Source organism: Globicephala melas, chromosome 10 (genome assembly GCF_963455315.2).
Source record: "Globicephala melas chromosome 10, mGloMel1.2, whole genome shotgun sequence".
In the NCBI taxonomy this organism is placed as follows: Eukaryota; Metazoa; Chordata; class Mammalia; order Artiodactyla; family Delphinidae; genus Globicephala; species Globicephala melas.
The window spans coordinates 98,057,026-98,078,711 of NC_083323.1; the positions used below are offsets into that span (position 1 = coordinate 98,057,026).

At 39.6% G+C, this 21,686-nt stretch overlaps 2 protein-coding genes across 5 annotated transcripts in view; one reads left to right on the forward strand and one right to left on the reverse strand.

Annotated features, from left to right (window-relative positions):
* The window catches only part of RAD51AP1 (RAD51 associated protein 1), a 29,490-nt gene extending 17,584 nt beyond the window's left edge, over positions 1-11,906 (reverse strand). For both annotated transcript variants that reach the window (XM_070046490.1, XM_060306786.1), the window contains exons 1-4: positions 11,776-11,906; positions 4,955-5,004; positions 2,984-3,125; positions 66-175 (exon numbers count right to left, since the gene is read on the reverse strand). In XM_070046490.1, the coding sequence (XP_069902591.1) occupies positions 66-175; positions 2,984-3,125; positions 4,955-5,004; positions 11,776-11,792 (319 nt within the window). In that variant the 5' untranslated portion in view covers positions 11,793-11,906. The remainder of the gene's footprint in view (positions 1-65; positions 176-2,983; positions 3,126-4,954; positions 5,005-11,775) is intronic.
* A 163-nt stretch (positions 11,907-12,069) lies between these two features.
* Positions 12,070-21,686, forward strand: part of FERRY3 (FERRY endosomal RAB5 effector complex subunit 3) — a 51,006-nt gene continuing 41,389 nt past the window's right edge. Inside the window, exons 1-4 of one of the 3 annotated variants that reach the window (XM_060306408.2) lie at positions 12,070-12,315; positions 14,059-14,124; positions 16,108-16,253; positions 18,371-18,552. In XM_060306408.2, the coding sequence (XP_060162391.1) occupies positions 14,088-14,124; positions 16,108-16,253; positions 18,371-18,552 (365 nt within the window). In that variant the 5' untranslated portion in view covers positions 12,070-12,315; positions 14,059-14,087. Of the gene's footprint in view, positions 12,316-13,921; positions 14,125-16,107; positions 16,254-18,370; positions 18,553-21,686 lie in introns of all 3 variants that reach the window. The other 2 variants (XR_009565529.2, XM_030834672.3) reach the window with 2 other exon arrangements.

The window sequence follows — 21,686 nt, forward strand, 5'->3', positions numbered from 1 at the left end:
AACCAACGAAACGATGGCAAAAGCAATAAGAAGGTTTTCAAGACAATTATCGAAAATAAGGTTACTTTTATCTTGAGACTCCTCCACATCAATGGTGACGGCTGGAAGTTCCTTCACTGATAAAGCCAGTGCGACTTCTAGGTCTCTCTGGTAGAGCTTATCATCTAAAGGCATTCTAAAATAGACACACAAATAATAATGAGTTTGTAAACTATCAATCTCAGCTAAAATCTGAGATTTTCCTCAGTGACTAAGAGTTTCTTTCCAACCTCAGAAAGATGTTCTTCAACAATAATCATGATCATAATTGCTCCTTAACAAGTTAAGTGTCATGTTGGACCCAGCAGAACAGATTTGAAATAGGAGCATCACGTGACAATGCCTATTTCATTGGGATGTCTCTTCCTCACCACCAGCTCCGTCCCGGTGGGAAGCACCTGCCCAACTGAGAACGGACGTGGCTCAAACATCACTTCCACTTAGAAATGTTCCTTGACCTCACCCACACCTCTTTAGACAGCTGTTATAGCTCTTTTATTAAACTGAAATTACTTTTTTTTTTTTACATCTGTTCCGCCCAATCTGGACTTTGACAAATATTTCAGCAAGTACTTACTCTGTGAGGCATTGCACTAGACAGGATATTAAAAATGCCCTCAAAAAGTCTGCAGTTAATGAGGAGGTAGGAAAACAAGTCCCATAATAATTACCCGATATAAAAAGATTATCACGTCTCCTGTTCAAGGCGGTCAAGAGTGCTATAGTGCTTGAGAGGAAGAGAAAGCAAAGAAAGGTGTGAAGGTAAGAAAAGGTTACGTAAAGGAGGTAATACTGAATGCACCTTGAAGGATTTATTTTTTAAAATAGCAATTTTATTGAGATATAAGTCGCACAGTATAAAATCCACCCTTTTGAAGCATACAATTCAGCAGTTTTTAGTATATTCAGAGAGCTGTGAAACCATCACCACTACGTAATTTCAGAACACTTTCATCAACCCAAAAAGAAACCTCATATTCACTAGCAGTCAATCCCCGTATCCCCCTCCCCAGCATCTGGCAACCACTAATCTACTTTCTGTTTCTATGGACTTGTCTATTCCGGACAATTCGTATTACTGGAACCATATAATATGTGGCCTTTTGTGCCAGCTTCTTTGGCTCCCTACAATGTTTTCAAGGTTCATCCATGTTGTAGCATATATCAGTACTTCATTTCTTTTTTTTAACATCTTTATTGGAGTATAATTGCTTTACAATGGTGTTAGTTTCTGCTTTATAACAAAGTGAATCAGCTGTACGTATACATATATCCCCATATCTCCTCCCTCTTGCGTCTCCCTCCCACCCTCCCTATCCCACCCCTCTAGGGGGTCACAAAGCACCGAGCTGATCTCCCTGTGCTATGCGGCTGCTTCCCACTAGCTATCTATTTTACATTTGGTAGCGTATATATGTCCATGCCACTCTCTCACTTCGTCCCAGCTTCCCCTTCCCCCTCCCTGTACTTCACTTCTGTTTACTGCTGAATAATATTCCACTGTGTGGATATATCACATTTCACTTACCCAGTCATTAGTTGATAAACATTTGGATTACTTCCATGTTTTGCCTATTATGAATAATGCTCCTATAAATATTCATGCACAGGTTTTTGTGTGGGCATAGATTTTTATTTCTCTTGGGTACATACCTAGGCTGGGTCATATAATAGCTGTTTATTTCAAGGAGCTGCTACTCTGTTGTCCAATGTGGCTGTACCATTTTGTATCCACAGCAGCAATGTGTGAGGTTTCCATTTCTCCACATCCTCCTCGACACTTGCTGTTGTCTGTCCTTCTGCTTACAGCCATCCCTCTGGGCGTGACATGTTATCTTATTGTGGTTTTGATTTGTATTTCCCTGATGGCAGGGATGTTGAGCATCTTTTCATGTGCTATCGGCCATTTACATATATTCTTTAAAGAAGTGTCTATTCAAGTCCTTTGCCCATTTCTAACTTGGTTCATTATTCTTTTTATTGTTGGACTGTACGAGTTTCCTATATATTCCAGATACAAGTCCCTAATGGGTTCTATGATTTGCAAATATTTTCTCCCATCCATTGGTTGTTTTGTTAACTATATTTTAAAGGTAGTACAAGAAGCTCAAAAACAAAAAAGAAAAAAGTAAGGAGAAGGACATGGGCTAAGTCTCTCTACGTTAATTAACTTTCCTCACATTTATTGTAGGAGTAAAGCATCCCACGTCCCACGTTCCATTTGTCAGTATCCCTCCTCTGCCCATCTCCTCCCCATAGTGCAAGTCTGGGGCCTCTTGGGGCTTCCTTCCCTCATTTTACCCTCTCTCGGTACCGACTAATGGAACTCCAGGGTGGGTCTAGAAACCACAGGTCCTGCTCACTGCTGGACAAAACTCAGTAAGATAAAGAGAAAATATTTTTTCTCTCTAGAAAAATACATAGTTTAATTTTTTTCTTCCAGTTTTACTGAGATATAATTGACATCCAGCACTGTAGAAGTTTAAAGTGTACAATACAGTGATGCACAGTGATCTGACTTACGTGCGTCATGAAATGACGTCCACAAGAAGCTTAGGGAACATCCACCATCCCATACAGTATAGATACGTGGTTTTCGATTTTATAAACCTGTCCTTACAAATGTAATTTTTAACGAAGTAGTCTTGTAAAACCTGAGGATTCAGAGACAGGGAGCAGGTCCTGCAAACGCAAGTCACACCTTCTAAACTGGTAATTATGATGGTCCTCATACTCAAATGGTATTTCCTCATACATTTGTGAGCTTGAAGAAGTTCGGAAAGTCAGAAGGGGATTAGTGGTACATCCCTGTTCTCCTGCATGCACTAAATAAAATAAGACCCATGGTGCTGCTCAAATTCTAATTTAGACCAAGAATTGGAATTTACCTCTCTTTTAAATTAACACACCTAATGTCATATGTACTGTATGTCTTACCTCTCACCTTTTTTTAGGGGTTTTCTCTTGTAGTGGGATGTCTTTTTCCTGGAGATTCTTCAGTTTAGGTTCTGGTTTTTCTAGTTTTAACTCCTTTTGTGTACTTCTGGATTTTTTATTTAACGGTGCGGTTGCAGGAACAAAATCATCTATTCATGTGTGAATTAAAAATAAAAGAATATATGAAATTGCTTTTCCTTAGGAAGAAATAAATAAAATTACTTTCTTGGTAGCTGAGATTCATTACCACGTGTGTTCAAGTTTTAAAGATAAGCAAATTGGGGCTTCCCTGGTGGCACAGTGGTTGAGAATCCAACTGTCAATGCAGGGGACGCGGGTTCGTGCCCTGGTCCAGGAAGATCCCACGTGCCACGGAGCAACTAAGCCTGTGCACCACGACTACTGAGCCTGCGCTCTAGTGCCCGCGAGCCACAACTACTGAAGCCCGCATGCCACAACTACTGAAGCCCGCACACCTAGAGCCCATGCTCCGCAACAAGAGAAGCCACCACAATGAGAAGCCTGCGCACGGCAACGAAGAGTAGCCCTAGCTCGCCGCAACTAGAGAAAGCCTGTGCGCAGCAACAAAGACCCAGCACAGCCAAAAATAAATTAATTAAAAAAAGAAAAAAAAGCAAAGACAAGCAAACTGCTTGCTTTCCACAGTTTAAAAAATACTGTTGGTATACTGTTTGTCTTTATTCTCCCTCAAGCTTCTCAACTTTGTTCTAGTGGCCTTGATTTTTTAAAATATCAATCTATCAAAAACTAATCCCCCAAAAAGCTGCAAAGGCAACTAAGCTAATATGTGCAAGTGGCAAAGAAAAGAACAATTAATTAAAAATCTGTAAAACCATTAGAAAAATTATTAAAATTCCCTTTATAATTTTATCATATTGACAAGTGGAAGAAAATGATTTTTGGCAAAGGGATGCTCTTTTCCAGCCCATTCTGTTCTCCCAGAGTCTTCTGTCTTACCAATCCTCAGAAGTGAGGTAGCTCTTCTATTGACACTCAAGCTAAGACTGCTGCTCTAGCGTTCTAACTCATACATGACACATGTATGCATACCTTCATGTGCGTGTAGTCTGAATCACGCACTTTCGCATTTATTAATACCTGTCGTCTCTTTTGTGCTTCCCCAGGTAGGAATATAATAATTTGTGACTCGCCCCCCACCCCCACGCCACAGTCTCCAGAATACAACCAGCAATTTATAACAATTTAGTGACAGACTGATGACAATAATTAAAAAGCTAGAAGTTATACCCTATGCTCTTTTCTCCCAAGTATTAGACACACGTAAGACTGGGCTCAAGGTGAAAAACAGATTCCTTCAAACTGAGGAATTACTAAATATCTGACCTGCAGAAAACTCCAATGGTCTAAGAAAGAAACACAAAACTTACCTTTAAGTATAATGTAATCTAACAATGTTTCTCAAACGTTTTGATCAAAGTTCTCTTAATAGCAGAGACAAGCAAATATATATGGATACACACACACACACACATACACATATATATAAAAAACACAATAGGGTAAAGTTTATGCCTGATCTTTTTTCAATGTCTTGTTTTATTGTACAATTAATGGGGATTTCACATTATACTCTGTAACACATTTGTATCTCAGAAAGTGTGTTCTTCTTAGAGTAAGGGATAAAAGGGTACAAATCCCACAGTGAGAAACACGGACCTCACAGAGTTTAGATACAAAAAGCCATTTTACCTGCCCTATTTGGTTATGATTTATGCCAATAATTCTGGTCAGTGTAATTATCAACATAAGTATCCTAAGTGCTTAGAATATTATTTTTCCAGGCCTACCTCATATGCAATTGGTACTAACCATATTGTAGCCATACACACACACACACACACACACACACACACACACACACACACACACACATCCTATAAATTGTGAGGAAATAAATTTCCAAATCTTTAAAGAAGACATAAGAAGCTCTACTTACCATCACTGTCAGAGTCCTCAAACTGGGAGTAATTCACTGGCTTCTTGTGCCTGTGAACAAAGCAGAACTTTTCATTTACACAAATGTCAATTTCTCACCTCCATTCTTTAAGGTCATTAATAGTCTTGAGTAAATAAAAATATGTTTGGATTCCCTTAAGAATATATAAATTAAGGCCCTGAACCAAGATGGCGGAGCAGAAGGACGTGCTCTCATTCCCTCTTGGGAGAACACCAGAATCACAACTAACTGCTGAACAATCATCGACAGGAAGACACTGGAACTCACCAAAAAAGATACCCCACATCCAAAGACAAAGGAGAAGCTACAATGAGATGGTAGGAAGGGCGCAATCACAGTAAAATCAAATCCCATAACTGCTGGGTGGGTGACTCACAAACTGGAAAACACTTATGCCAAGATGTCCACCCACTGGAGTGAAGGTTCTGAGCCCCACGTCAGGCTTCCCAACCTGGGGGTCCGCCAATGGGAGGAGGAATTCCCAGAGAATCAGACTTTGAAGGTTAGTGGGATTTGACTGCAGGACTCTGACAGGACTGGGGGAAACAGAGACTCCACTCTTGGAGGGCACACACAAAGTAGCGTGTGCTTCGGGACCCAGGGGAAGGAGCAGTGACCCCAGGGGAGACTGAACCAGACCTACATGCTAGTGTTGGAGGGTCTCCTGCAGAGGTGGGGATGGGGGCTGTGTCTCACCTTGAGGACAAGGACACTGACAGCAGAAGTTCTGGGGAGTACTCCTTGGCATGAGCCCTCCCAGAGTCTGCCACTAGCCCCAACAAAGAGCCTGGGTAGGCTCCAGTGCTGGGTTGCCTCAGGCCAAACAACCAACAGGGAGGGAACCCAGCCCCACCCATCATCAGACAAGTGGATTAAAGTTTTACAGAGCTCTGCCCACCAGAGCAACACCCAGCTATACCCACCACCAGTCCCTCCCATCAGAAAACTTGCACAAGCCTCTTAGATAGCCTCATCCACAAGAGGGCAGAGAGAAGAAGCAAGAACTACAATTCCACAGCCTGTGGAACAAAAACCACATTCACAGAAAGACAGACAAGATGAAAAGGCAGAGGGCTATGTACCAGATGAAGGAACAAGATAAAACCCCAGAAAAACAACTAAATGAAGTGGAGATAGGCAACCTTCCAGAAAAGAATTCAGAATAATGATAGTGAAGATGATCCAGGACCTCAGAAAAACAACGGAGGCAAAGATCAAGAAGATGCAAGAAACGTTTAACAAAGACCTAGAAGAATTAAAGAACAAACAAACAGAGATGAACAATACAATAACTGAAATGAAAACTAAACTAGAAGGAATCAATAGCAGAATAACTGAGACAGAAGAACAGATAAGTGACCTGGAAGACAGAATGGTGGAATTCATTGCCATGTAACAGAATAAAGAAAAAAGGATGAAAAGAACTGACGCCAGCCTAAGAGATCTCTGGGACGACATTAAATGCAACAACATTCGCATTATAGGGGTCCCAGAAGGAGAAGAGAGAGAGAAAGGACCTGAGAAAATATTTGAAGAGATTATAGTCGAAAACTTCCCTAACACGGGAAAGGAAATAGCCACCAAAGTCCAGGAAGCACAGAGTCCATACAGGATAAACCCAAGGAGAAACATGCTGAGACACATAGTTATCAAATTGGCAAAAATTAAAGACAAAGAAAAATTATTGAAAGCAGCAAGGGAAAAAAGACAAATAACATACAAGGGAACTCCCACAAGGTTAACAGCTGATTCCTCAGCAGAAACTCTACTAGCCTGAAGGGAATGGCATGATAAACCTAAAGTGATGAAAGGGAAGAACCTACAACCAAGATTACTCTACCCGGCAAGGATCTCATTCAGATTCGATGGAGAAATCAAAAGCTTTCCAGACAAGCAAAAGCTAAGAGAATTCAGCACCATCAAACCAGCTCTACAACAAGCTGGAGTAGCAAAACTCATATCAGATAAAATAGACTTTAAAATAAAGAATGTTACAAGAGACAAGGAAGGACACTACATCATGATCAAGGGATCAATCCAAGAAGATATAACAATTATAAATATATATGCACCCAACATAGGAGCACCTCAATACATAACGCAACTGCTAACAGCTATAAAAGAGGAAATCGACAGTAACACAATAATAGTGGGGGACCTTAACACCTCACTTACACCAATGGACAGATCATCCAAAATGAAAATAAATAAGGAAACAGAAGCTTTAAATGACACAATAGACCAGATAGATTTAATTGTTATTTATAGGACATTCCATGCAAAAACAGCAGGTTACACTTTCTTCTCAAATGTGCACGGAACACTCTCCAGGATAAATCACATCTTGGGTCACAAATCAAGCCTCAGTAAATTTAAGAAAATTGAAATCGTATCAAGAATCTTTTCCAACCACAACATTATGAGATTAGAAATCAGTTACAGGGAAAAAACGTAAAAAACACAAACACATGGAGGCTAAATAATACGTTATTAAATAACCAAGAGATCACTGAAGAAATCAAAGAGGAAATCAGAAAATACCTAGAGACAGATTACAATGAAAGCACAACGATCCAAAACCTATGGGATGCAGCAAAAGCAGTTCTAAGAGAGTTTATAACAATACAAGCCTACTTCAAGAAACAAGAAAAATCTCAAATAAACAATCTAACCTCACACCTAAAGGAACTAGAGAAAGAAGAACAAAGAAAACCCAAAGTTAGGTGAAGGAAAGAAATCATAAAGATCAGAGCAGAAATAAATGAAAGAGAAACAAAGAAAACAATAGCAAAGATCAATAAAACTAAAACCTGGTTCTTTGAGAAGATAAACAAAATTGATAAACCATTAGCCAGACTCATCAAGAAAAAGAGGGAGAGGACTCAAATCAGTAAAATTAGAAATGAAAAAGGAGAAGTTACAACAGACAGCACAGACATACAAAGCATCCTAAGAGACTACTACAAGCAACTCTATGCCAATCAAATGGAAAACCTGGAAGAAATGGACAAGTTCTTAGAAAGGTATAACCTTCCAAGACTGAACCAGGAAGAAACAGAAAATATGAACAGACCAATCACAAGTAATGAAATTGAAACTGTGATTAAAAATCTTCCAACAAACAAAAGTCCAGGACCAGATGGCTTCACAGGTGAATTCTATCAAACATTTAGAGAGGCGCTAACACCCATCCCTCTCAAACTCTTCAAAAAAATTCCAGAGGAAGGAACACTCCCAAACTCATTCTATGAGGCCACCATCATGCTGATACCAAAACCAGACAAAGATACTACAAAAAAAGAAAATGACAGACCAATATCACTGATGAATATAGATGCAAAAATCCTCAACAAAATACTAGCAAACAGAATCCAACACATTAAAAGGATCATACACCATGATCAAGTGGGGTTTATCCAAGGAAGGCAAGGATTCTTCAATATAGGCAAATCAATCAATGTGATACACCATATTAACAAACTGAAGGAGAAAAACCATATGATCATCCCAATAGACGCAGAAAAAGCTTTTGACAAAATTCAACACCAATTTATGATAAAAACCCTCCAGAAAGTAGGCATAGAGGGAACTTACCTCAACATAATAAAGGCCATATAGGACAAACACACAGCCAACATCGTTCTCAAAGGTGAAAAACTGAAACCATTTCCACTAAGTTCAGGAACAAGACAAGGATGTCCACTCTCACCACTATTATTCAACATAGTTTTGGAAGTCCTAGCCACGGCAATCAGAGAAAAAGAAATAAAAGGGATACAAATTGGAAAAGAAGTAAAACTGTCACTGTTTGCAGATGACATGAGACTATACATAGAGAATCCTAAAGATGCCACCAGAAAACTACTAGAGCTAATCAATGAATTTGGTAAAGTTGCAGGATACAAAATTAATGCACAGAAATCTCTTGCATTCCTATACACTAATGATGAAAAATCTGAAAGAGAAATTAAGGAAACACTCCCATTTACCACTGCAACAAAAAGAATAAAATACCTAGGAATAAACCTACCTAGGGAGACAAAAGACCTGTATGCAGAAAACTATAAGACACTGATGAAAGAAATTAAAGATGATACCAGCAGATGGATAGACATACCATGTTCTTGGATTGGAAGAATCAATATTGTGAAAATGACTATACTACCCAAAGCAATCTACAGATTCAATGCAATCCCTATCAAATTACCAATGGCATTTTTTACAGAACTAGAACAAAATATCTTAAAATTTGTATGGAGACACAAAAGACCCTGAATAGCCAAAGCAGTCTTGAGGGAAAAAAACGGAGCTGGAGGAATCAGACTCCCTGACTTCAGACTATACTACAAAGCTACAGTAATCAAGACAATATGGAACTGGCACAAAAACAGAAACACAGATCAATGGAACAAGATAGAAAGCCCAGAGATAAACCCACACACCTATGGTCAACTAATCTATGGCAATGGATATACAATGGAGAAAAGACAGTCTCTTCAATAAGTGGTGCTGGGAAAACTGGGCAGCTACATGTAAAAGAATGAAATTGGAACACTTCCTAACACCATACACAAAAATAAACTCAAAATGGATTAGAGACCTAAATGTAAGACTGGACACTATAAAACTCTTAGAGGAAAACATAGGAAGAACACTCTTTGACATAAATCACAGCAAGATCTTTTTTGATCCACCTCCTTGAGTAATGGAAATAAAAACAAAAATAAACAAATGGGACCTAATGAAACTTCAAAGATTTTGCACAGCAAAGGAAACCATAAACAAGATGAAAAGAAAACCCTCAAAATGGGAGAAAATGGGGCTTCCCTGGTGGCGCAGTGGTTGAGAGTCCGCCTGTCGATACAGGGGACACGGGTTCGTGCCCCGGTCCGGGAAGATCCCACATGCCGCAGAGCGGCTGGGCCCCTGAGCCATGGCCACTGAGCCTGCGCGTCCGGAGCCTGTGCTCCGCAACGGGAGAGGCCACAGCAGTGAGAGGCCCGTGTACCGCAAAAAAAAAAAAAAAAAAATAGTAAAAAAAAAAAATTTGAAAATATTTGCAAACGAATCAACGGACAAAGGATTGATCTCCAAGATATATAAACAGCTCATGCAGTTCAATATTAAAAAAAACAACCCAATCCAGAAATGGGCAGAAGACCTAAATAGACATTTCTCCAAAGAAGACATACAGATGGCCAAGAGGCATATGAAAAGCTGCTCAACATCACTAATTATTAGAGAAACACAAAGCAAAACTACAATGAGGTATCACCTCACACCAGTTAGAATGAGCGTCATCAGAAAATCTACAAACAACAAATGCTGGAAAGGGTGTGGAGAAAAGGGAACCCTCCTGCACTGTTGGTGGGAATGTAAATTGATACAGCCACTATGGAGAACAGTATGGAGGTTCCTCAAAAAACTAAAAATAGAATTACCATATGATCCAGCAATCCCACTCCTGGGCATATACCTGGAGAAAACTCTAATCCGAAAAGATACATGCACCCCAATGTTCATAGCAACACTATTTACAATAGCCAAGGCATGGAAGCAACCTAAATGTCCACTGACAGATGTGTGTATGAAGAAGTGTGGTATACATATACAATGGAATATTACTCAGCCATCAACAAGAATGAAATAATGACATTTGCAGCAACATGGCTGGACCTAGAGATTATGATACTAAGTGAAGTAAGTCAGAAAAAGAAAGACAAAAACCATATGATATCACTTATATGTGGAATCTAAAATATGATACAAATGAACTTATTTACAAAACAGAAACAGACTCAGAGACATAGAAAACAAACATGGTTACCAAAGGGGAAAGGGGATGGGGAGGGATAAGTTAAGAGTTTGGGATCAGCAGGTACAAACTACTATAAATAAAATAGATAAACAACAAGGACCTACTGTATAGCACAGGGAGCTATATTGAACATCCTGTAATAAACCAGAATGGAAAAGAATATGAAAAAGTACATATATGTATATATAAAACTAAATCACTTTGCTGTACACCAGATACACAACATTATAAATAATTATACTTCAATAGAATTTTTTCTTAAAATTAAAATTAAAGTAGGGCTTTCCTCCTCCGCACTCTCTCTCATATCGCCATGTTTATTTTCCGTCTCCTAACTTCATCCCTTGACTAGACTGCAACCTCCAGCACCTAGTAAATATATATATCTAGTAAATATATACCTCCAGCACAAAAGTAAATATATTCAAAACTCTACTAAATGAGCGGCTGACCCTAGGCCTCCACGGTGCTCAACTGAGGTTAACTGGAGCAATAGTTTCAAACAGTACATTTAATGGAAAACACAGAGGATCTGGCGCCAGCTGGCTTAGGTTTGCATGTTATCCTGTAACTTACTAGCTGTGTGACTCAGCTAAACTGGCTTTCGTGCCCAGAAGTTTAAATTGATAAGACAGGGAGACCCAAACTTTCTATCTCAAAGAAGTATAGGGACGAACAAATGAAATAACACGTAAGCAGAAGCTTGGTGAAATGCAAAACGCTGTAACCAGGCCTTATTTGAACAGGGTGGGTAAAAGAAACGGCAGTAACTGTCAAAGGAGCCAAGAGAAGGAAACAGCTTGGATGCTAGGACCTTTCCGAGGAGCGGCAGCTCTCCCTGGAGTCTAGAGCGTTTAGCTGTCGGTCCCACCATCGCTACCCTGGTCCTCGGGCCCTTCCCTCCATTCCATGCAGGTGACGCGGCCTACAGCGTCTTCCTGCCCTTCCTCCCCATCCGCGCCGGATGCCATGAACTACTCACCTCGCAGGCCGCACCATGGTCCCCTCCAAGGCTGGAAACCTGCAGCTCGCGGCCTCCTGTCGGCAGCGGCGGCGGCCGTTCCAATTCCCGCGCAAAACCAGATTCGAAGCTCTCCGCCCCGCCGCCAGTCCTCCAATCCTCTCCGGCCATCCCCGCGGGCGCGCATGCGCTCTGAGAAGCGCGCGTTAGTTCACGCCCCCTCCAAGCACCGCCCTTCCGCATCCGGTCTGCCAGAGCCGAGCCGGTGCTTCGCCGCTGCACTTTCGTCACTTCTGCGCCGTCTCTGAAATGGACAATAACAGTAGAAGTACACCTTCTTACACTTTTTAAATGATTCAACTCAGGTATTATGGAACAAGGGGACACTTAGACCGAGGAATTTTACACGGGGTGCCGGGAAAGAGGAAAAGATGAGGACGAATCTGCCGGAGCTGATCTTCCGGCTGTAAAAACAAGGCGGCAGTCAGCTGACGGTTCCTGCACCGCGGCTGGTTGACAGCGCCGGGTGTGCGGACAGCAGGAGACTCGGAACAAGGGGAGGTGAGCCCGCGACCCGATCGAGGAAGCCCCCTCAGACCGAAACCCTCTAACCGGGGACTGTTCCCCTCACTCGGCCGTGGCTTCTCGGCCCTTTGTCTGCCCTCCCTTCCCTGACTCATTTAAGCCTCAGAACCTCCACTCGACTGGCTGCATGAGTTCGGTTCAGCTCTCCTCCTCGCATCCCATAATTGTACGGAAACCTTGCTTGATTTCAGCCCTGCTGTTCATAACAGATCGGGGAGAGAGAGCTAAAGTATCAATTTGTTGAAACACAATAAGGCTAAAGGTTGAACCAACTGAAACCAGAGCTAATGGTTTTTGTTTGCCGAAAATTATGACTCGAAACAAGATGAGACCATGAGCCCCTATTTCCGTAATTTTCAGTTCCCTGCAAAATGTTTTTTTACTGTCTTTGCCTGCATCATGTGTGCTCATTTAGCAGCCTTTGATTTTTTTTAATTGATATGTTCTTACAGAGCTTCCTGTTATTGTTTATTATTTTTACCAGCTTCCATTTATTGGTCATCTTAAGTTTGTCGGATGCTTCGTATTTATTATATGATTAAGCCTAATGACAGTCCTACAAGTTAAAAGGTTTCCTGGGGCCTAGCTCAGCTGAGATGTGGCCAAGGAAAGAAGGGCAGTAAGCGTGTGCTAGGCAAAGGAAAAACATTCAGAAAGGTTGGGAGTGGAAAGAGAGGTTTGGTATTGAAAGAAGTTTAGTATGGCTGGAAAATAAAGTTTTTGGATTTGTGTGTTGGAGAGGATGGGGTGCAGGTGCTGAAATAAGAGTTTGGAGGTATAAGCAGGGGCGTGGTACGCTCCGTTAACGAGTTTGTATTGTATCCTGAGTCCTACAAGGAATGTCATAGAAGGATTTAAGCAGATGAGCAACGTGGTCAGATATGCACTTGAAAACGATTGCTGTGACTTCATTGTAGAGAATAGTGTGAAAACTGATTTGATGGGGAAATGTCTGGGGACAGGAGTCCAGTTAGGAGGCTAATAAGTAAATCTTCAGTTGATGTATTCTTTTTGACTAGATTTTCTTCTTTATGAATAGTGTCCACTTTGCCTTGTGGGCTGTCCTGTACTTTCCACTTTCTGTGTATCTTTTTCCTTCATGGAAATCTTTCCAGCACCATCTCCCTTCTCTCCACCCCCAATCAGATCGCATACCCACCACCTCTAAGCTCTTCAAGATGAATTGGTCCCTGATCTGTTTCTTTGACTTTGTATTCATCAGCTGTTTCATGAACTGTATCCACCCACCATGCATCTGTTCCTAAGAATCCTCTCTGTTCTTCTCTCCATGATCCTTACCTATTCCTGAGAACTCTGCCTAGGAATGCTAAGTATTTTGTGGGCATAATTTTTTTCTTAAATGAAGTTTAGAAGAACCTTTTCCTTAAAAGAAGAAGCATTTTGTTTTCATCATGAAGATGAAAATGCAGGGATAAACGTAGGGAAATAGAATAATCAACTCAGAGTCACACAAATAAAACCTCTGAGTGGGGGAACATCTTAGAAGTGGAACAGCAATAATGAAACATCATGTTTTTTTTAAATGGACTTATAACCCGCTGAGTTTTTTTGTTGTTGTCAGTGCTATAGAAATTCTGCCAAAGAAGATGAAGAAAAACAGAGAAAGATTCTGCAACAGAGGGAGGGAATTTGTGTATGAATTCAAAGTGGGAAGTCAGTGCTTAAAACTGACGGTGCCTCTCAAATTTCCTGTTCAAGAGAATGCCAGTCATTTACATGGCCGTCTGATGCTGCTGCACAATTTACCATGCTTTATAGAAAAAGGTGAGGGTTGATTTCTTTTAAAATATCACTTCGTTATTTTCCTATAGTCTCTGTCATTAGAAGTTTTATATTAGAAAGCATAAACCTAAGAAGCATTGGAAACAACTACAAAATGTGAAGCTTTCAAGAATAAAAAGGTTCCCCAGACCTTTGTTTTCTGGAGTGTTTTTTTTTTGTATCCCTTGTCATTGTTTATTAGGCATTTTAGTATAAAAATTAGATTAAAATATGAAAAATCACCGAGTCTGGATTAGAACTCTTAACCTCCTAATGTAGTTGGATGGGTTCATAAGGTGTGTCCGCTATCACTAGCTATGTGCTGAATGTGTTGCCCTTTAATGATTCGGTCCTCAATTCCTGAGATGTCGTGGGAGAGAAGGGGTACCTGGCTTTCAATAATCTTTGCTCACCTAAATTAATTCCATAAAGTCATTAATGAAGTGTGTATTAAACCATGTTAAAAGGTCTGTGTTCTGTCTACAGATGAGGGAAAATGTTTTAATTGAGAATATGTTGGATCATAGAAGGTCGAAGTTACAAGGGAACGTAGAAACTTTCCAGCACAATCTCTTTGTACAAATAAGGAAACCGGTACCTAGAAAGGTTAAATTATTTGCCCAACGCAATGATTCTCAAGAAGTGTTCCCTGATCAGCAGCTACAGTATCACTTGGGAACTCGTTAGAAATGTGGATTATTGGGCGGGCTCCACCCAGTTCCCTTAGAATCAGGAACTCTGGGAGCGCATGCGGCAGTCTATTCCAGTAAGCTCTTCAGGGAACTCTGATGCATCTTAACGACTGAGAACCTCTGGTCCGAAGTTATATAATGACAGAGCCAAGACCAGAACCCAGGTATCCTGGTTTCTATGCCAGTGCTCTTCAATCAGTCTTTTTTCAAAAAAAAAAGCGGCATAAAGCAACAAATATGTATTATCTTGTCCTTACTGTTACTGTCGTTCAGGGATGCAGGTGCAACCTAGCTGGGTGCCTCTGACTCAGGGTTTCTCATGGGGTTGCAGCCATACCATCAGTCAGGGCTACAGTCTCATCTGAAGGCTCTACTGACAGAGGATTGTTTCCAAGATCCCTTGTGAGGTTGTTGTCAAGCCTTGTCATGTGGGCCTCTTCATAGGGTCACCTCAGGACCTGCAGCTGGCCTCCACCAGGGCCAACAACCTAAGAGAGTGAGGGAGCAAGTGTCCAAGATGAAAGCCATGGTCTTCTTACATCCTCAAAGCAGTCTCTGAATAGTGTCTCTAAAGTTGGAATTGTAGATCATCTGAAATAAACCAGTTTTAATATGCTAATCACTCAATTTCTCTCTCAGATTCAAAGACTGTAACAATATATACCCTTGAAAGTTAAATAGGAAACTCATTTAAATACAGAAACCTTTAGCCGCTCTAAATCTATAGGAGGTCTTTATGTGCTTTTCCCTACTCACTTTCAGATAAAGAATCAGGCTTAAGAAATTAACGTTTTTAATTTTTTTAAGATTTTTTTTTGATGTGGACCATTTTTAAAGTCTTATGGAATTTGTTACAATATTGCTTCTGTTTTATGTTTTGGTTTTTTGCCCGTGAGGCATGTGGGATCTAAGCTCCCCGACCAGGGATTGAACCCACACCCCCTGCATTGGAAGGCGAAGTCTTAACCCACTGGACGGCCAGGGAAGTCCCAACATTTTAAATTAGTATCAGGGTTGTATATCAGAGTTAAGAATTTTGACCATTCAATAACCTGTAATTGTAAAGAAGAATAATTGTGAGATTAGTTAAATGATCCCCTAAGCTGATTTTATTTTAGTTAGACATTCTCTTAAGGGTTAAGGGTATTCTCATTGTCTCATTCTGTTAAGACACTGTTTTAGTTAGACATTCTGTTAGGCTTGATAAAATAAAGTTTGACATTGGAATGCTTAGCCAGGTAAAATGTTCCCTATTTATGTGTACTGACAATGGTATTTGTTGTCCCTGTTACAGACTTAAAAGAAGCTCTGAGCCAGTTTATCGAAGAAGAATCCCTCAAAGATTATGACAGAGATGCTGAAGCAGCCCTGGAAGCTGTGAAGTCAGGTGAAGTAGACTTACATCAGCTGGCAAGTACCTGGGCCAAAGCTTATGCGGAGGTAAAAAAATAGATCCCATTGTAAATTTTGAGGATATTCTGAACTTTGATGAAGATTTCTTTCCTTACAGCTTTATTGAGATGTAGTTGACATGTGACATCGTGTAAGCTTAAGGCATACAGCATAGTGCTTTGATTTACACACGTCACGAAGTGATTATCACAAGTTTAGTGAACATCCATCCTCTCATATAGATACAAAATTAAAGAAATAGAAAATGAAATACTTTTTTTGTGTGGAGAACGCTTAGGATTTACTCTCAACAACTTTCATATATACCATAAGGCAGTGTTAATTATATTTATTACACTGTACATTACGTGCCTAGTACTTACTATAACTGGAAGTTTGCATCTTTTGATTGCAGTCATCCAATTTCCCCTTCCCCTATCCCCAGCTTCAGTTAACTGCAAATCTGATCTCTTTTCCTGTGATTTTGTTTGTTTGTTTTTAAAGTATAGTGATGGAGGAGACAGAGAAGTCCAGATGGGCCTGGTCGTGGGGTAGTTTCTCCACAGGCCCTTACTCAGTGCCCATTCCTCTCGGCTGTCCCAGTCCCCTTTTTAAGGGTCACCTCTCCTGAGGGAATATGGCGCGAGTTAGGTCAGATAAGAGCTCCGTTCAGCGCTTCTCGTGTAGGTAGCTTCTGCCTATTCACAAGGCTCACTCTAGGCTGGGTTTTAAACTGATGCTGAAAATCATGTAGTGAGCAGACCTGGTTCATGGGGTTTCCAAATGTCTGGTGTTACGCAGGGCCAAGCAGATCCCCGTGATTTGGCCCTGGCTCCTTCCTGCAAAACTTCAGCCCGAGCCTGATGTGAATTTGGAACAAGGCTTAAGTCACATGGGCTGGTTATAATTTCTAGAGCGGTGCCGGGGTCTAGAGATGTAGAGCAGTTATGAGAATGCGGGTTCAGGATTTCAGAGGCATGGGGTAGATGAAATCCGCCTTCTAGATTCAGCTGGTCTTCTGAAACTCTTCTCTCCTGATCTGGCAGCCAATCGAAGTATAAGTGAAAGGAAACAAGGGAAAAGTTTACCCTATTGACCCAGTTCAAAATACCTGTTTCTGTCATTTATCCATTTGTTTTATTTAAGGTAAATTATTACTTAGTCCTGTCATAGATTCTAGTTTTTGACATTTTCCCTTTGAAAAGGGAAGAATTTAGATTATTCTTTTTTATAGATGTCTGTCTGCAAAGATCAATAATAGAAAAAATATTTCCACTTTTGCCTTTAAATTGTATGACCTTTGACAGGGGACTTCCCAGCATGCCAGTTTCCTCCCCTGGAGAGCACTGGGTGTGTCAGATGTGCTGGCACAGCACACGTCTGGGGACAGGCATCTGTCCCCTGGATGGATTTGTGTGTGTGCTTGGGGTGTCTCCATTCTGCCTCTCTGCATGTTTCTCTTTTTCTTGTTTATTGGTGTTTACTCAGCCCCTTTATCATTTTGATAGCTACTGTTTTCATACACTTTAAAACATGCTTACATTTTATAAAGAAAACAATACTTGCAAAGTTCAGAGTAAGAAAATTGCAAATGTACATCTTGATATAAAATCCTGTGCATGAATTGGGTTTTCAAGGTCAGTGTTATTGCATAGGTAACCTCATTCTCTAAATATATAGCCTACAAAACCTTTTGTAGCAATATATTTTTAATAATGGAAAGCCTCTTCTGATTATATAATTAATATATGCAAGTTATTCTGTTATGCAGCACCTTAGAATACAAAGTAAAGGTCTTCAGAAGTCCCACTCTGCCAAAACAGCCCCTTTGAGCATGCTTGGGTTTCACAGAAATGGGGTCTCAGCTTACTCACCATTTTTTTTTTTTTTTTTATTGTGGGCACTTCCTATTTCTTCCTCCACATTAACGCCTTCCCCTTGCCCCTGCCTCCAGGTAACCCACATGAACAACTTAGTTGACATCTTTCTGTATCTTTTTTGTATATTCAGATAATCCTATGTAACCTATATACACATATATGGATGGAGGGTCTTTCTGTCCTTTGATGTACAGAAATGGAATCATAATATATGCACTTCTCTAGTAGTGTGTTCAATAAAAATACTACATCAGGATTTAAAACTGTTCGTGTCTCATCTCGTAGACCACATTAGAGCATGCAAGGCCCGAGGAGCCCAGCTGGGATGAAGATTTCGCAGACGTGTACCATGACCTAATCCATTCTCCTGCCTCTGAAACTCTCCTAAATTTGGAACACAATTACTTTGTTAGTATCTCAGAACTGATTGGCGAAAGAGATGTGGAGCTGAAAAAATTAAGAGAGAGGTATTTCAGAGTTCTTGCATTATCATAATTAAATGTTACGTCATCAAATATTGATGGGCTGCAGGACAGCTTGTTCTCATTTTGTTATAAAATGGAAGAATAGAATAAAAAGAATCTTTAACTTTAGAAATTAATTTTCTTATGCGTTTAAATCTGTCATTTCATCTGGGAAGATGAGGTCCTCATAGGTTTATAGAACTTCTCCAGTGATTTACCTAAACAAGTACGGTGGTCTTATCTATTCTTAGTTCTAATAAGAGGAATAGCTTACCTCTTTTGAAGATCTGCTTTGTTCCAGGCACTGTGCAAAGTGCTTTGGATGCTGTCTTAGTTCAGGCTGCTGTTGAAAAAAAAAGTACCACAGACTGGGTGGCTTAAACAACAGAAATTGATTTCTTACCGTCTGGAGGCTGGGTAGTCCAAGATCAAGGTGCCAGCAGACTCTGTGTCTGCTGAGGACCCGCTGCCTGGCTTGCAGACCGTGCCTTCTTAATGTCGCTCACGTGGCGTTTCCTCAGTGCGGGCTCCTGGTGTGTTGCTCGTAGACAGACAGCTGTAGCACCTCTTCTTCTAGGCACTAATTCCATCAGGACATCTCCAACCTCTTGAGCTCACCTAAACCTACTTACCTCCCAAAGGCCCCACCTCTGGATACCATCACATTGAGGGTTAGGGTGAATTCTGGGGAGACACAAACATGCAGTCCATAACCGATGCCCTGTCTCACTTGATCTCTTAGCACAATCCTACTGTTATCATCCCCATTTTACTGAGGCAAAAATGTGATTTTCTTCTAGTTCTTTATTATGTAGACAATAATATTGTGAACATACTTTAAGAATGAAATACAGATTAGATTTTTTTAAATATGTAAGAGTATAATTACCTAACAATAATGAATTACCTTCTGTTGAACCACATTTGTTTGATTTTTCCTACCAGGGCTTCAAATAATATAATCTTCATCTCATTCGGAATCTGTCCTTGGATCTCAGGTTTTCTGGGACTGCACTCATTCTGCCCATCTAGGTGTATTAGAAAATGCCCAGCCTGGCTCTCTGTAGTTCATGTCAGTAGCCATCACTCCTGCTTTCATTCAGCTGGTGAGCTGCTCTAAACTGTGGTCGTCTTTGCTGCCTGCTCACTCCACCTCCCAGAAGATTTCATCTCTGGCCATCAATATTCTACAATTGTTTTTTTTCTAAATTGGAAGAAGATTCTCATTCCACAAAACTCTTCAGTTTTGGGGAATCTGAATTAACTTACTAATTATCTGCATTTACTGGTACTTCATGTGCATTTTCTGTCGTGGAGCGGTTTTTCATCAGGGGTTTGTCTTGGTTTACATTATTTTTTGAAATGTCCTTTGGCCAGACTTCTTGACGGGGCTTTGCTTTTTCCCACCTAAACGTATAAACGTTATTTGAATACATTTATTTTAAGAACAGTTTTATAGTTTATTTTTCACAAATCCAAACTGGTAGCTTAAAAAATAAAAATAAGCTATGTTCCCTTTCAGATAGGTAATATTTTTTGCAAAGGTGAACAGTATAACTAATGGTGAGTTGGAGTTCATTGATGGAAGTTCACCCACAGTTTTGATGCTTAATTCATTTATCTAATTCATGAGCAGAAGTGACACCTTTTCTCAGTTCTCCTTTCATTTTTAATTCCATTTTACATCTTTAAAATAACTTTTCTCAGTATAGCATCAGTAGTTATAATGATCTTCTTTCCTAAGTTTGTTCAAGATAATATACAGGTTGTCAGAATCACCCCACCAGACATACTGAGCCAATAGATAGTTAGTATTTCATCTGAAAAATAATAAAATTTTCTTTGATCTTAATCATAGAAGATATATATTGTATCATTAACTACTTGTACTTCTAAAACGTTTAGGGTGAAATAAATGTTCGTGAAATTTTATTTGTTGAATTATTATTTATTGGTCTTCTTTTTCCTCACTGGAAATTTGCTTCTTTTAGCAAATCAGATTCAAGATATTTCTTTGAAACTTAAAAGTGGCAATGATACTCTTTATCCACTAGAGGGAACATGTGTAATATAAAATATTAATATATTTGTATCAAAGTTTATATTTATTAATGCTTAGTAGTTATTTCTGTTTTAAATAACAATTTTACTTGCAAGCACATCCTTCACCTGACCTCTAGTAGTTATTAAAAAATTAATGGGGTCACCTGCCCACTTAAATAGGAATTAAGTGATATTGAATATTTAATACTAGAAGGTACACATAGAAATGTATAGAAGTATAACATATGAATGGGTTTCATTTATCATATACATGTAAGTATCTTAATCAGTTGTTATACATAAGTATAAGTTCTCTTTTAAGAGCAATTTACTTAAATTGACTAGAATGATAGTAAAATCCTTTTAGTTCATGTCTGTGTTTCGTTGTTTACAAGTTTGTTTGAAATATGTTTCAGAACAAATTTTTTAAATACATTTTTATTAGAAGATAATTTTAATGAACTTACTAAAATATAATACACATACAGAAAAGGTAATAAACAATAGGTATACAGCTCCGTACATTTTCAGAAAGTAAGTACACCCATGTGCTCATCTCCCAGATCAAGAAATGATTTCCAGCCCTACAGAAGGCTCCCTCCTGCCCATCCGGCAGTCACCACCATTTCCCCCGTAAATAACCATTATCTGAACTTCTAACACCACTGATTAGTTTTTCCCGTAGAGAAAACCATTCTTAATTTCTGCATGTTTATTTGGATAAATGAAGAAGACTAAAATGTATCTTCAGAATGTATTTCATATTCCTCTAAAAAGGGAACCCTGTGACTTAATACCATCTTGATTCTTAGAACCTAATTGGCAGCTTCTGTTTATAATATAAAGTACCTTTTGAAGGTTGAAGTCACTTTAACTCATGTTCAAATAAAAAGAAAATGTATTTAAGCTGGAATTGCAGAGTATCTTCTTTGTGTAAATCTGCAGCCTCTTAAATATTAGCCATGGAAGTTGAAAGATCACCTAGAATTTGAATGCTTTCATTTGTGCACTAAATTTAGATTCCAATTTAGCTGCACAAATGACGTTGTTGATATTATATGACATTATCATTATTATTTCCACATCTCCATTGG